Here is a 13,917-nt window from a genome sequence, read left to right as displayed (position 1 = left end):
ATTTTTATAGATAAATATGACGTTATGAATAAAACATAGGTGAGGATAAAAATAATCCTCGTGACCGAATCTAGATATGTTTGCTTCAGTCACGCTCACGTTGTCTGCTATCTTTGGGAACGATTGAATTAGTCGTTGAAACACTTAGGCCCCGTTAAGAGTGGAGGTGCTGCAGTGGCACAGCGGATAACGCACCACACCATCAATCCCACCAGCCGAGTTCGATTCCCAGTCACAGCTCACACCGGTGGCGAACGATATCTGAATAAGTCCTGTCCTCCCCACCCCCTTTACCAGCATGCACTGACCAACATGGCGAAGTATGGTCACACAGCCCAGCCCCCACCCCCCCAGCCCCCACAACTAAGGTGATGTGGGGAAGCTTTCAACCAGCAGTGGATTAACAAAAATCCAACAATACCATACAATCTAGTTTTATATAAAAGTCTCAGATCAGCTGTATCTCAAAAGATTTTGATTGCCAAATCCTCATGGGTGAAAACGGATAACATATTTCTGAAAGAAACGAAGTCTTGAGACTCAGTGAGGCTTCCTTGGGTAAATAATTGGCATTATTATAATAAGCGCCATGATCTCAAAGACTTTAAAATTGACGCCAATGAGTGGGAAGCTCTGGCAAGTGGGAGAGGAAGACTGGTGTGGCATGGGACCAGATGGTCCCAGCAGCTCCTATTGGCACAGTTGGTGGCTACGTACGGTGCAAAAGAAGTTCAACACACAGTACACTCACACGTACAAACAGCAGTTCCGCGTACGTGCGCAGCGCCGCTTGCAGCCTCCTCAGTCACAAAGTCAGCTGCACTTTACGATCACGTGAAATGTCGAAGGCTCGCTGACAGGAGGTCTCGACAGACCCAGCAAGGGCCGTGGATTGGCTGACTGAGATGACCAGTAGATGCACCAGCTGTCCCCCTACTGTACCAACTCGCTGCATTTTAGCCGCCCCGGCGCTCCGCTCATTGTGAGCATCGCTCCTAGGCACTCAAAAACTGTGAATGTTGTGGATTCACTCTTCAACACACCGGTGGGCTAAAGTAGTGAACTATTTGTCTTTTGTCAACGTGACACTTTTTTGCTGATTGGCCGTGTCGGGTGGTGGAGGGTTACGACACATTTATAAATAACGCGATCTAACCCAAAAACGTTTATTATGAATAATATTGGTCGCGAAAGCCTACGTGTTAAACTCCTCTGCCCTCCTTGTTACTGGAGGATGACTGCCTCCAACTGCCCAGTAGCAGCGTCCTTCACGAACCTCCCCCAGCCACCACCACCACCACAGTTAATCACTGCTGCAACTGGCTCAGGCCGTTCCACAACTGGACCTTTTCAAGTCATTACAGGGAAGCGTTCGGATCGTTAAAATCTTCTGAAACATAATTTGTAAAGCTGAAAAACCCATCATGCCATGGATGGTATTGTGATTCTTATCATCATAATTTAATCGAGAGGAACCACACACTGCTAGTGTTGCTCTGTTGCCTGCATCAATGAGAGTTGTTTTCCAGTCAAGGGTCAAAGTTGAAATAATGATCGTTTGTAAAATAGGCTTTGGGAATAAAATGTCAAGTGAATTAGTGTGAAATGAATATATCGCCGGATGAATATTGAATGAATAAAAACGATACAAAGTTTACATACGAATATCATCTAAAAATCCAACACAGATCCCAGGCTCACATCTTAAGCACGAGTAAGAGAATTTCAACAGAAGGCAACCGCCTACACACCATGCACAACAGCCCTGTAACTGAGGATAACCTCCCCGGTTATTTACAACTAGGGAAATACACATCACCAAACACGGTTCATTCAAACAGATTCAGCTCGTAAGACACACACAGAATATGCGGTCTAAGGGAACACGAGTGAATAAAATATCACTTTTTTCCTATTAAAACCACAGGTATGTGTACATCATTACCGACATCTTCTGACCGAATACGCTTTCCTTCATGACTGTTTATTAAGCTCAACAAACTAAAACGATTGTACTTGCCAATGAAATACACAAATGCTTGACATTAACTTAAACATTAGCCTAAACACATGAAAGATAAATGTGTGTATGTTGAACTTCCTTCACACTGTACGTGGCCAACCGTGCTAATTGGAGGTGCGGGGGAAGGACAACAAACGAAACACAAAAAGCCGTTCTAAAGAAATGAGTCTTCAATCTAGACGATTTAAAAGTGCATAGCTCCAGTGGCTTCCAATATCGGAAGGAAGAGCGTTCCAGACGGCCACAGAAGTGCATCTGAAAGTGGCGCAATACAGTGACCGTCTTTGTTTGATGGCGAGCCAAAAAATGCGATGGCCAAACAAAATCCATCCAATTCCAAACTGTACCGAATCTTGGGAAATGCCAGAAGGGTTTTGAGCTCCGCCATAGACCACTGGTGTCATGCGGGACACCACACCAAGCGATGCCACCAATCCTACTGGTAAAAAACGCTTCGACGTTCCTTCTCGACAAACAGACGAACAGTCGACGTGTGTGGCAAGGACGGCCGGCACATACGCGAGCGGCTGGGGTCTGACCTGTAGTGCACGTGCGTAGTTATCGGGGGCCGGTAGCCGAGAACCCACGTCTGGATGTCCATGGGATCCGCATTGGGGTACGCGATGGTCACGTCGATCACCCACCGCATGCCGGCCTCCGTCGCGCCTGAGGGGACAGCGACAACGGCACCTCAAGGCACCACACATCGGCACCACACATCGGCACCACACGCGCTACGCAAACGAGTCTCCACCGCAACAGCAGCAGCAGCGACAACGACAGCAGCAGCAACAGCGACAGCCGCCGTTCGCCACCAAGTGGCGGTTGACGTCACCACGGCACCTGTGGCACGCCAGGCACGTGAAGTGTCGAAGGGTTGACTAAACGAGGTGACTGGTTTCCACGCGGCCGGCACCAACACCAGTACTCGTCAGGGAATTCAAATTCTAGGTGTCCAATTTTTAGTCAGTTCCATCTTTTAGTGAAACTATATTTGTTATTGGTGGGTCAATTTCACAGAGCGATAGCGTACATCCGCAGTCAGCTCTTGATTATCAGGGGTAATAGTAGGGTGGAGGAGTGTCCGTCGTGGTCAGATGTTATCGCCCTCGCCTGGTATGCAGGAGGTCGTGGATTTGATCCCGACCCTGACGCTTGCTGTATATTTGAAGTTTGCATGTTCTCCCCATGGTCGCTTGGATTTTCTCCGGGTCCTCCGGTTTTCTCCTCCACATTTAAAATCAACGCGCGTTCAGAGTATTTGGCTGCAATACATTTCCACGGAATAAGCCACTTCGTTGAGCTATCATTTGTGGCCAGGTCGCATCTGAAAAACAGCTACATAGCTCAGCGGGCCTTTAGCTGGTAAAATAAAAACGGTTTAGTTTCAGTTTAGGAGGATAAAACAGAAAGGCGGATATCGCACAACACCTGTGCATTCGGCGACGCTGCCTACGTGGCTTGTTGGAGCAATCGGATCGCTTGTCTAGAAATGTTTGCGGTGACATCACGAACAAGCCCCGATACGGGTGAGAAGCACTGAACGCTTTGCACAGTTAACCGATCGACGCACGGATCATCGAGAGTTACGTTTACGTCGCTGTTATTATTGTTAAGGTTGCTTGTTAAACCTGGCAAAAGTCTCACCCACTCTTTTTCCACTGACAAGTTGTCACAGTAGGGGGCGATGTTGCTGCTCTTTTTTATCCCCACTACTGAGTCGAAAGTTGCGCGTAATCTTCCAGCATTGGGATGTTTGGCCGATACCAATGACATTGTGTGGAGAGAACCATAACACCCCGAAGGAGCCGCCAACAAAACGGAGGGAGAACAGAAAGACACCAGTCGGGATTCCAACCCCATCGACTTCTTGCAGTGAGGGTAACAACTGCCCCACCTTGATTAGGTGAATGAATATAATTGTCCACAGCAATTTATTTATCGCGATTTAAAATCAACAACACCATCCGAATATAACCAGGAATACATTTTAAAAAAACTTTTAAATGTCTTTACGTTGAGAGGATACAATTAAGCGTAATTTATTATGAGATCGAGAGAAATGCGACTGTGGTGAAATGGTCAGCGCACTGGACTTGCAATCCCCATTTGGCCGGTTCAATCTCCCGGGGCGGCAGTTGAAACAAAGTTTCCGAAATCCCCCCCCAGGGCCTTCACCCACCGAGCAGTGTAGATGCGTGGACCACAGATTACAATCGATTGGCAGGTTGCGCACGGTTGGGTTAAGCCGTGGGTACTTCCACCCCTCCCAAGATGTACTGGGGCCAGCTTGGAAGAGTTTTGCCAAAATACCCTGGGGGGGGGGGGGGGGCGGCGGGGGGAAGGGGGGGGGCTTTCTCGAGCTCCCTGGAGTGGAGGCGCTTCCACCAGGATTGGCGGCGAGCTGGGACCTGCAGGGCCGAACCGCTGCTCGTAACGAATTGCCTCATTGTCACCACCTTTACACCCCCATCAGTTCTCAAAAACGTGCAATTCCCGCGAAAGCTATCGGCGGCGCTCTTTCGCTGCCGCGGTGCCCTGCCGCACCCCCCCCCCACCCGAGGGGGCTGTAGGCAGTCGGCCGTACCCCGAGCATCGCCGCGGGCGCCGTCCTTGGGCGTCTCCCACGCGCCCCCGTTGAGGCAGGAGCTAGCGGGCGTCGCGCCCTGCGCCGCCGCGGGGCGCGGCCGCGAGAGCGTGTGCAGCACGGCGTGTGCAGCGCCCAGCCGCGGCAGCGTGACGTGGCGCAGCGCGGGCAGGCCGAGGCGCGTGGCGTAGCGCTGGCTCGTCTCGCGTCGCTTGCGCAGGAAGCCGCCCTCGGGGAAGAGGACGAGCCAGCGGCGCGCGCGGGGCCTGAACACGCGGCCCAGGTGGTGCCGCAGTAGCTCCACTTGGTGCTCGCGGTGCGCCTTGCCCTGCGGGGGAGGGACGGGCAGGCAACAGAGCAACACTAGCAGTGTGTGGTTCCTGTCGATTCAATTATGATGATAAGAATCACAATACCATCCATGGCATGTGTTTGTCAGCGGTAGATGATGGGTTTTTCAGCTTTACAAATTTATGTTCGAGAAGATTTTAACGATTCGAACGCTTCCCTGTAATGACTCGAAACAATCGTTACTGGACCGATGTATACACGATAATATTTAAACTTGTACGTATGTTGAATTTCTTTCGCACCGTACGTAGCCAACCGTGCCAATAAAGTTGGCGACGTCCTAATTAGCGTTTGCCACTGCCACCGCACACCATTCGCTCGCTCTCGAAGAGAGAGAGAGAGAACGGCTCAGAGGCGCGAGGAGGAACCACACACAAGCGGCATGGCAGCCACGTGGTGAGCCGGCGCCAACATGTGCCCAAGCTCTGCAGTCCTCTCTATGTTCAAGTGTTATCGGCCAATTTCTGAGTGCAAACACGTGGGAGGAAATCGGGTGCCATGGCGTTTGCTTAAAAGCCTCAGCAACTCGGAAGTGCCCTATAACACATCATCCACTGGCAGCTGTCCCTGTGCAACAAAAGGCGACGTAGCACCGGCCTGCAAGCGAGCATCAGTCTGCCGTGAGGCGGACGGCGATTGTTGCCGTGTGTAATCCCTGTCGAGTACTTTTTTATATCTGGCGAATTTGGACCATGATGAAGGCACACAATGGCTTCCTCTTTTCGACTGACATCATGCATTCTTAAAATGTTTATAGCACATATTTTATGGTCACTGCACGCGAAGTGTTAACATTGCCCAAGTACATCTCACAATCGCATACAGCCAGCACTGACACAGCAACTGATAACAAAAAACACGATTTCTGAGCATGGACCCCAACAACACTACCACAGGGAGTCTTGTTTGTTGTCTATTACACAGGTGTTGTCTATTACGCAGGTGTAATCGATAATAATTAATCGGTTTCTTTAATTGAGTGAGGTTGCAAGAATGCAAGAAAAGATAGGATGGGAGGGAAATCCCACGTCACATTCAAGATCTGTCCCTTCTCTATTACACGCACACACGCTATCGGTGTGCAACAGTGGTCACATTACATTGCTGACATACTGAGATAGCAACAGGCACACGCTTATTGCCCGCGCTCCATCCAGTTAATAAGGGGTTGCGCAATGAGAGGGGAGGCTGAGCTCGTCGCTGCCTCACCTCTCGTCTCTTCCTGTATTTGCATCGGAGCTCCACAAATTTGGCGATTTTTACTATAAAAACTATTGGAATCGTACAGAAATGACATTTATAACCCAGATCAGTGGAAAAATCTTAATGTTTATTTGATTTGATTTTTTTTTTACTTTTCGTAACAGCTATTTTCATTGGAGTATAACAGGTGAGGCTCTGCCTCCCCTGCCTCCCCTGACCGCACGTCCCTGCTATCTACGTGACTTTACCAAAAGACCCAAAGAATAGAGATCAAACAGTCCGTGTCACAACCATCTTGCGCAGTGCTCATCTCTGTGTCGTGAAACAGTAGTGGTAATTCCACATTCCTATGGCAGTGACCAATCTCTCTCTTAAGACTACTTACTTTTAAGTACTACTGACTTTTCAATAGGTGGTCATCATCACGCAGCACTCATCCCCTCCTCCACCCAGGGGAAAATGAAAGCTGCATTTGGTCCAGCAGGAATTTTAAAAAACTTACCAAATGATTACTTACAGTTCTTCCACAACCAAAATCCCAATCCCATAATAATGAACAGCTAAATGTCCACCGTGGTAGGGTCGTACGCACGCCTGCAAAGATAAAATCAAACGCAACGTTTCCTCCGGTGGCTCCCCCCCCCATTCATGCGTTGAATCGCAGAGCGATGAGGGCAAGGGTACGACTCAGCTCGGTCACGGGTCCTATCGTTGATGCGAGCGCGCCTTTTAAGCAAGCTTGTGCCGTCAACGTTCGCTTACGTCTCGCCGGTCAAACCGCCTTTCGCAAATACGGGAGGAATAAAGATACCGAAGAAAAGCAGGCCAGACAGAAACAATCTCAAGCATAAGAGGTTTTTTTGGGTTGCATCGCGTAAATATAAATGTGTCGTTAAACCCGCCACCAACTGACACAGCCAATTAGTAAGGTTTGTCACGTAAACAAAAAATGCCAATTCGTTACTATTACAGCACTAACCGGTGTGTTGGAGAGTAGACCCACAACATTTACAATTCGAGTAACGATGTTTAGCTGGTGATTCCAACATTAAGTTTCATCAGGCGACTTCGATAGAGGAGTAAAGCTGATGTCATCCCTGTGAATCTATCAGGTGCGAAGGCCAGAAAGGGGTGTAATGTAGTCGTACAAGCAGCTAACAAAGGTGAACTTGGTTTGCCGTTTTGCACATGCATTAGGAAAGAAGTTGTCAATAGGGATGAAAAACAAAAAACAAAGATCCCCTGTATAGCCTGTAGGGGCAAGTGCTGTTAACGAGCACATATTAATAGTAGTAGGTTTTTACCCTTTTTAACTAGTACAAAACTGACACCTTTATTCAAGGCATCATGTTTGCAATAACCACAATACAAGTAGTCAAAAAAGCAAACAAAAAGAAGCAACTCTGATAATGATAATAATATGCACTGTCCTTGAAGTTGATTAGTCCACACCCGAGACGGCTTTCTTTAGAGCCTAGTCCCCATTGGTGTTGGACCAGATGACACCAGAAGGCGTACGGATTATCATTATCAGAGTTGCTTCTTTTTGTTTGCTTTTTTGACTACTTGTGCTGTGGTTATTGCAAACATGATGCCTTGAATAAAGGTGTCAGTTTTGTACCAGTTTAAAAGGGTAAAAACCTACTACTATATTTTGCCACTGGTAAAAGAGATCTCATAGTGTAAATGCTTACCCCGAGCTCTCAATACTCTGATATTGCACTGTGTTTGAGTTGTACGCCTTCTGGTGTCATCTGGTCCAACACCAATGGGGACTAGGCTCTAAAGAAAGCCATCTCGGGTGTGGACCAATCAACTTCAAGGACAGTGCATATTATTATCATTATCAGAGTTCTAGATTTGAAGCTTTCGTGACTGCAAGGAATCAAATTCTTAGGTTTTTTCGGTAAAGTCACGTAGGTAAAACATCATTAATTTTGATGTTTTACCTACGTGACTTTACCGAAAAAACCTAAGAATATTATCAGAGTTGCTTATTTTTGTTTGCTTTTTTGACTACTTGTGTTGTGGTTATTGCAAACATGATGCCTTGAATAAAGGTGTCAGTTTTGTACCAGTATAAAAGGGTAAAAACCTACTAATATATTTGGCCACTGGTAAAAGAGATCTCATAGAGCACATATTAAGGCTGGAATGGTACACGAGGGGGTGGGTGGCCAGCATCACGCCCCGACCGACTTTGTCTACCCAATGTTGATGTTTCCACACTGCACTAGATACTCATTTCAGGTTGAGTCGACCTAGGGAAGGCCCAGGACCAGTTCCAAAAATCGTCACTGGTGTTGGCCGTGAGCAGGAATCGAACTCGAGTCGCCGGGTTCGTAGCACGGCGCGCTAACCACACCATACACGCACACACACAGGCATCGACTTAAAATTAAATCCAAATTTACATCAACAATTCGTGAATTGACACAGCCAAAAGGTGAACTGGGTTTTTGCTACTTTGGCCCAATGTTTCCATGGGAGCTGGAATTAAAAACACACGCACATCAAACTGGTGAACGGTAACCAAACGAGACAGACCCACAGGGGGAAGCTGAGAGCCACATTATATTGAGAGCCCCCCCCCCCCACCCCAGTGATGCTGGAGTTAATTTGTTTTGCGCATCACAACAAAGGGATGCACATTGCCCGAATGGCCGAACCAGATTTTTTTTTCTCAGAGCCATCGGTCTCAACGCGTTCTCTTCAGAAATGATTAAGCTACGAGAGCCCGCCACTGACTGTACGCTCATTTGTGGAAAACGTTCACGATATTATTCGGTGATGCCGCTCCGTTGGCTGCGGTTGGCAAGCACGAAGAACCAAAAGCGTTGTCAACACACGCATCATTGACGCTGTGTCGCCTGAAAACATAAAATGTTAATAGCAGGCGACGTTATAGGCAATGGCCCTTCTTCACTGTACAGACAAAGTTATTCGGGGTTGGAGAGTGCAAAGTGATTAAGCATAAGAGGTTTTTTTGGGGGGTTGGATCGCGTAAATATAAATGTGTCGTTAAACCCCACCACCGCCCGACATAGCCATTTATAGTAAAGTTCGTCAGGTAAACTAGACATGCCAATTCGTTACTAGTACAGCACACCGGTGTGTTGGAGAATAAACCCACGACGTTTACAATTCGAGTACGACGTTTCGCCAGTAATTACAACCGGCATCCTCAGGCAGACAGCCAGATCCTAGCCTCATGATGCTAGTGGTAATTACCAGTTGCATCTAGGACAACCACCACTGACTTCCCCACTCTTCACATTGCGAGTCTGCCACCCCCCCCATTGTCATTACGACATTTTTTCTCTCCACATGCCGTGTCCCAGTTTCAGCTCTGTCACGGTGCTGGCTCTGCGGGATGGAGGTGGCGGTGGCGTAGCGGTTAGCCGCGCCGCGCTACGAACCCGGATACCCGAGTTCGATTCCCGCTCACGGCCAACACCAGTGACGATTTATCGCAACCGGTACTGGGCCTCTCCAAGGTCGAATCAGCCTCACATGAGTACTTGGTGCGGTGTGTAAACATCACCACTGGGGAGACAAAGGCGGCCGGACGTGCTGCTGGCAGCGCACCCCCTCGTGTGCCGTTCCGGCCTTCATAGGTGCTCGCTAACAGCACTTTCCCCAACCGTCTATGAAGGCTACACGGGGAACCTTTGTCTTTGGCGCTGTCTGTCTGCTTGCTGTGTGTAAATGGGCCTTTCAAAGTCAGCAGGGAGACAGGTGTGCCCGAGGTCAGCCTGGCTTGACGTGCGCCCGCCCCCCGCCACTCCTCCCATCTCGGGGTCCACCCGTGGGGAATGGGGCCCTCTCAACTGCTACTGTGCGCGTGGGCCCCCGTGTAAGCGAACGTCAGCGTGTCTGCGGATACCACAGCGGTAGCCGCCGACTGCTTCGCTTTGCCCTTCAGCTGTCGGCTTTGAGCACACAGGAGCGGTCACGCACGGCTTGCAGCAGGCGCGCCATACAAGGGTTTCTGGGTCAAGGCAGATTTTTGGAACGGCGACAATATTGGCCACGCCACCAGCGCTCCTACCACTGTACAGCATTCTCAATTTCGCTTATTTTATTTTTTAAGCACGTACTGTAGTGTTATAATAGATGTACACGTGACAAAGTAAATAAACAGGCGACACACCTTCCCGTATGTTTGTCCAGAGTTTTGCTTGTATCAAAGCGATGCTGCTGAAATAATTAAATTCTGCAAGGCTGTGCATCCGATACTTTAATCTTTTTACGCGATGAGACAAGCATGTCGCTTGCACATTTACTCCACAACTACGGCACGACTCATTGTTTTGTGTAATACAACTGCCGGCGATCGTAGCGATTGCAGCGGTTGAATTCTCACCCCATTCGAGCAGACAAAGTGCCTTGCTTTCTTTAAATATTCCATTGTTGTGTGTGTAAATGTGATCAGAAGCCGACTGTCAATGCCGAGGTCTGCTCGCAACACGAGGGCCTCAGGAGAGAGTTCAAGCAGCTTTGCTCTTCCTCCCTTGAAGGAGCGCAGATTACAGTGGTTTACCATATGGTCCATAGTTTAGGTTGCATGGTTACAGCTGCACTGCTACCATAGCTTGTCTTTAATGTTCCAGTCAGAAGGAGATATGCACATCGGCCTGTTGTTGTTGATGTTTGGATGCAGTTGATGGTTTACACCACCAGTGTCTTCGAGGACGAATGTCAAAGCCAGGAGGTGGCTGGCTTAGCAATGCTGTTGGTAAGAGAGGGCATTTATGCCTCCTAAATGAATCCAGGGCTGGAATGGTACTCTTACTAATGGAGACAATTTCAACTTGGAGTTGGCATGTCCTCCCCGTGGTTGCGTGTGTTTCTCTAATTTAGAATCATGCGTTTAAAGAGTATTTGGCTGCTGTAAATGTCCACATGATAGCTGCTTCAAATTACAATCTCTCTTTAACAGTGGGTGGTATTTCATGAAAACATCCAGCCTTCATGAACTCCAGCAATATTTTATCTCTGAGGAGTTCAGTAAGATAAACGGCCTATGGTTGTGTGATTCTCTGCATATCTAACGGAGTAATTAGGTAAAGGTGCAGCCCTGCAATTGCTTACTCAGTCAACTGCCGGAGGGAGGAAGGGCCCCGAACGACACTTTAGAGAACCCTGGCCAGGCGTTCTTGGAAAAGGAGTACCCACACTTTACCCCACCAGGCACAAACATGCTGCCCCATTTATAACTTTTTGGGCAGACAGGGTGGGATTTTTTTTTTTACAAAAACCTGAACCATTGTTCAACTGGACATGTGTGTGAAAAAGTGGCTTATTGATGTGTAAATTTAGAGCGGACTAAATACTCTTAGGAGACACAATTCTAAATGAGAAATATCTTTAAAAAAAAAGAGAGCTTCACAGAGCTCATCAGAATCCTCCGATCTACAGTAAGATGTAGATTCTGAACTGCCGGGCCGGGAGATCGAAACGTGAATTTTTGAATGTAAGGCCGGTGTGCCGAGCCGTATCACCCTGCCAGAATCACTTGGAAGGGGGGGGGAGGAGTCTGAATCACCGGGTTATTTATTAATTTGCTTTAAAATTAAGTGTTGTACTTCTGTCGTTGACATAGCACCTGTTAGCAAGCATGTGTTGTGTTTATTTTACTCGATGAGTCAACGTGCACCGACAAGATGCCACTGTCGTGCTAGTGAATAGAGCAGAGAGTTTGCTCAAAGTTAACGCGTGGCTTGGCTGGCTTTTTCAAAGCACTATGATGATATAAAAATGACAAACCGGGTCTCTATGGTAACTGTGTGTCAATATCAATGGCTGTATTATAAATAAAGATATGCCAACCTTTGGGTGTTATGACCATATCACCCCCTCTGCCGTGTCCCTTAGTTGTTGGTGTAATTGAATGAACATTGCTTATTATACGAGTTAAGACTTTTTATTAAACTAATTTTTTTATTTTACCAGGTAAGTCCCACTGAGCTACATAGCTCTTTTTCAGAAGCAACTTGGCCACAAATGACAGCTCAAAGAGAGTGGCTTATGAAGTGGAAATGAACACCAGCCAAATACTCTAAACGCATGATTCTAAATGTGGAGGGAAAACCGGAGGACGCAGAGAAAAACCCACACGACCACAGGGAGACCACGTAAACTCCAAATATACAGGCGCCAGGATCGGGATTGAACCCACGACCTCCTGGATACCACAGAAGGCAGTTAACACCTCGCCACCGTGGCGCCCACGGTAATAATGCCCTATATCATCGATAGGTAGTTCCACAAGTGGAAGTATGGAGCCCATGTAATACTGGCGAAATGACATACAACTCAGTGTACTGCAACTTCAAAGATCTCCCTATAACCTACACAGGCCGTTGATGCAAGTGTTTTTAATGTGCACATATTATAAGTCCAGAACGACACACGGTGGCTAATACCATGCCCCAACCACCTTTGTTTATACAAAGACAAAGATCCTCCGTATAGCCTTAACAGACTGTAGGGGCAAGTGCTGTTAGCGAGCACCTATAAGGCCGGAACGGTACACGAGGGGGTGGGTGGCCAGCACCACGCCTGACCGCCTTTGTCTCCCCAGTGGCGATGTTTACTCACCGCACCTGGTACTCATTTCAGGCTGAGTCGACCTAGGGGATGCCCAGGACTGATTCAGATAATCAGCAGCGATGTCAGCCGTGGCCCAGGAATCGAACTCGGGTCGCCAGGTTCATAGCGCAGTCAGCTAACCACGATAATACAGCCTCTAAACCAGTGGTTATTAACCTGGGGTGCATGCACCCGCTGGGAGTGCGAGATGCCCACTCTGGGGGTGCGAGACATGGCCAGATGTGTTTAGAAGGTAAATCATCGAAACACAAATTAAGCACGGGTACGTAAGTACAACTTAGTTTCATCAAACCCTAGATACGTATTAACATCTCCATATATATAAAAGCCAAAATTGTGATTATGTGTGTCTGTTCAAAATGTTTAGCGTACTTCCCGACATGCAACAAACTTGAAATTTGCCATGTGGGTACTTTCCAGACTGTACACCATGCACAAATTATTAAAATACACTTTTGTTTTTTTGTGGGCAGGGGGGGGGAGCTCAATAATGCATATATTTTTTGCACGGCAAGTGAGCTGTGATGTCACATCTGTCATGTGACCCGCGCATGTGGAAGCGTAACGCATTGTAGTGTAGTAGTTAGCGCTACGCCGCGCTACGAACCCGGCGACCCGAGTTCCATTCCCGCTCACGGCCACCACCGATAAAAATTATTTTAACCGATCCTGGGCCTCCCCTAGGTCGACTCAGCCTCAAACGAGTAACTGGTGTGGTGTGTGAACAGCGCCACTGGGGAGACAAAGGCGGCCGGGCGTGGTTAATCCAAGTCCCGGGCCAAGCCGGGTAGGACAGCTAGTCATGATATAAAAATTACGACTGAGAAGCCAAGGGGCGAAAGGCTGCAGTAAGGGTTAAGAACCACTGCTCTAAAAGAACATGCACGCACACATCCACCCTAATTATTCAGTAATAATAACGTAATACATTTGGTATTCAGCCCGTTTTTTTTACTGCAAAGCCACAGTAGTGGCCAGAGGTCGCAACCGGGTACCCGATACCTGGCTACCCGTACCCGGCCGGGTACCCGTTTGCGACCCTGGTGCGGCCGGGTACGGGTACGGGTAGTCACCGGTGAGTAACCGTTTGTCACTCATTTCGGGTAGGGTACGGGTAGCGTACGGGTACCCGTACCCG

At 48.2% G+C, this 13,917-nt stretch overlaps 1 protein-coding gene across 3 annotated transcripts in view; it reads right to left on the bottom strand.

The window, feature by feature from the left end:
• Positions 1-13,917, bottom strand: part of LPGAT1 (lysophosphatidylglycerol acyltransferase 1) — a 98,658-nt gene that overhangs the window by 7,107 nt on the left and 77,634 nt on the right. For all 3 annotated transcript variants that reach the window (XM_078868022.1, XM_078868020.1, XM_078868019.1), the window contains 2 exons: positions 4,611-4,938; positions 2,563-2,689 (listed from right to left, as the gene is read on the bottom strand). In XM_078868022.1, the coding sequence (XP_078724148.1) occupies positions 2,563-2,689; positions 4,611-4,938 (455 nt within the window). The remainder of the gene's footprint in view (positions 1-2,562; positions 2,690-4,610; positions 4,939-13,917) is intronic.

The sequence above is a fragment of the Lampetra fluviatilis genome, chromosome 25 (assembly GCF_964198595.1).
Source record: "Lampetra fluviatilis chromosome 25, kcLamFluv1.1, whole genome shotgun sequence".
Taxonomy (NCBI): domain Eukaryota; kingdom Metazoa; phylum Chordata; class Hyperoartia; order Petromyzontiformes; family Petromyzontidae; genus Lampetra; species Lampetra fluviatilis.
Note: the sequence above shows the minus strand (reverse complement) of the source record. Positions and strands in the feature narration are given on the sequence as shown.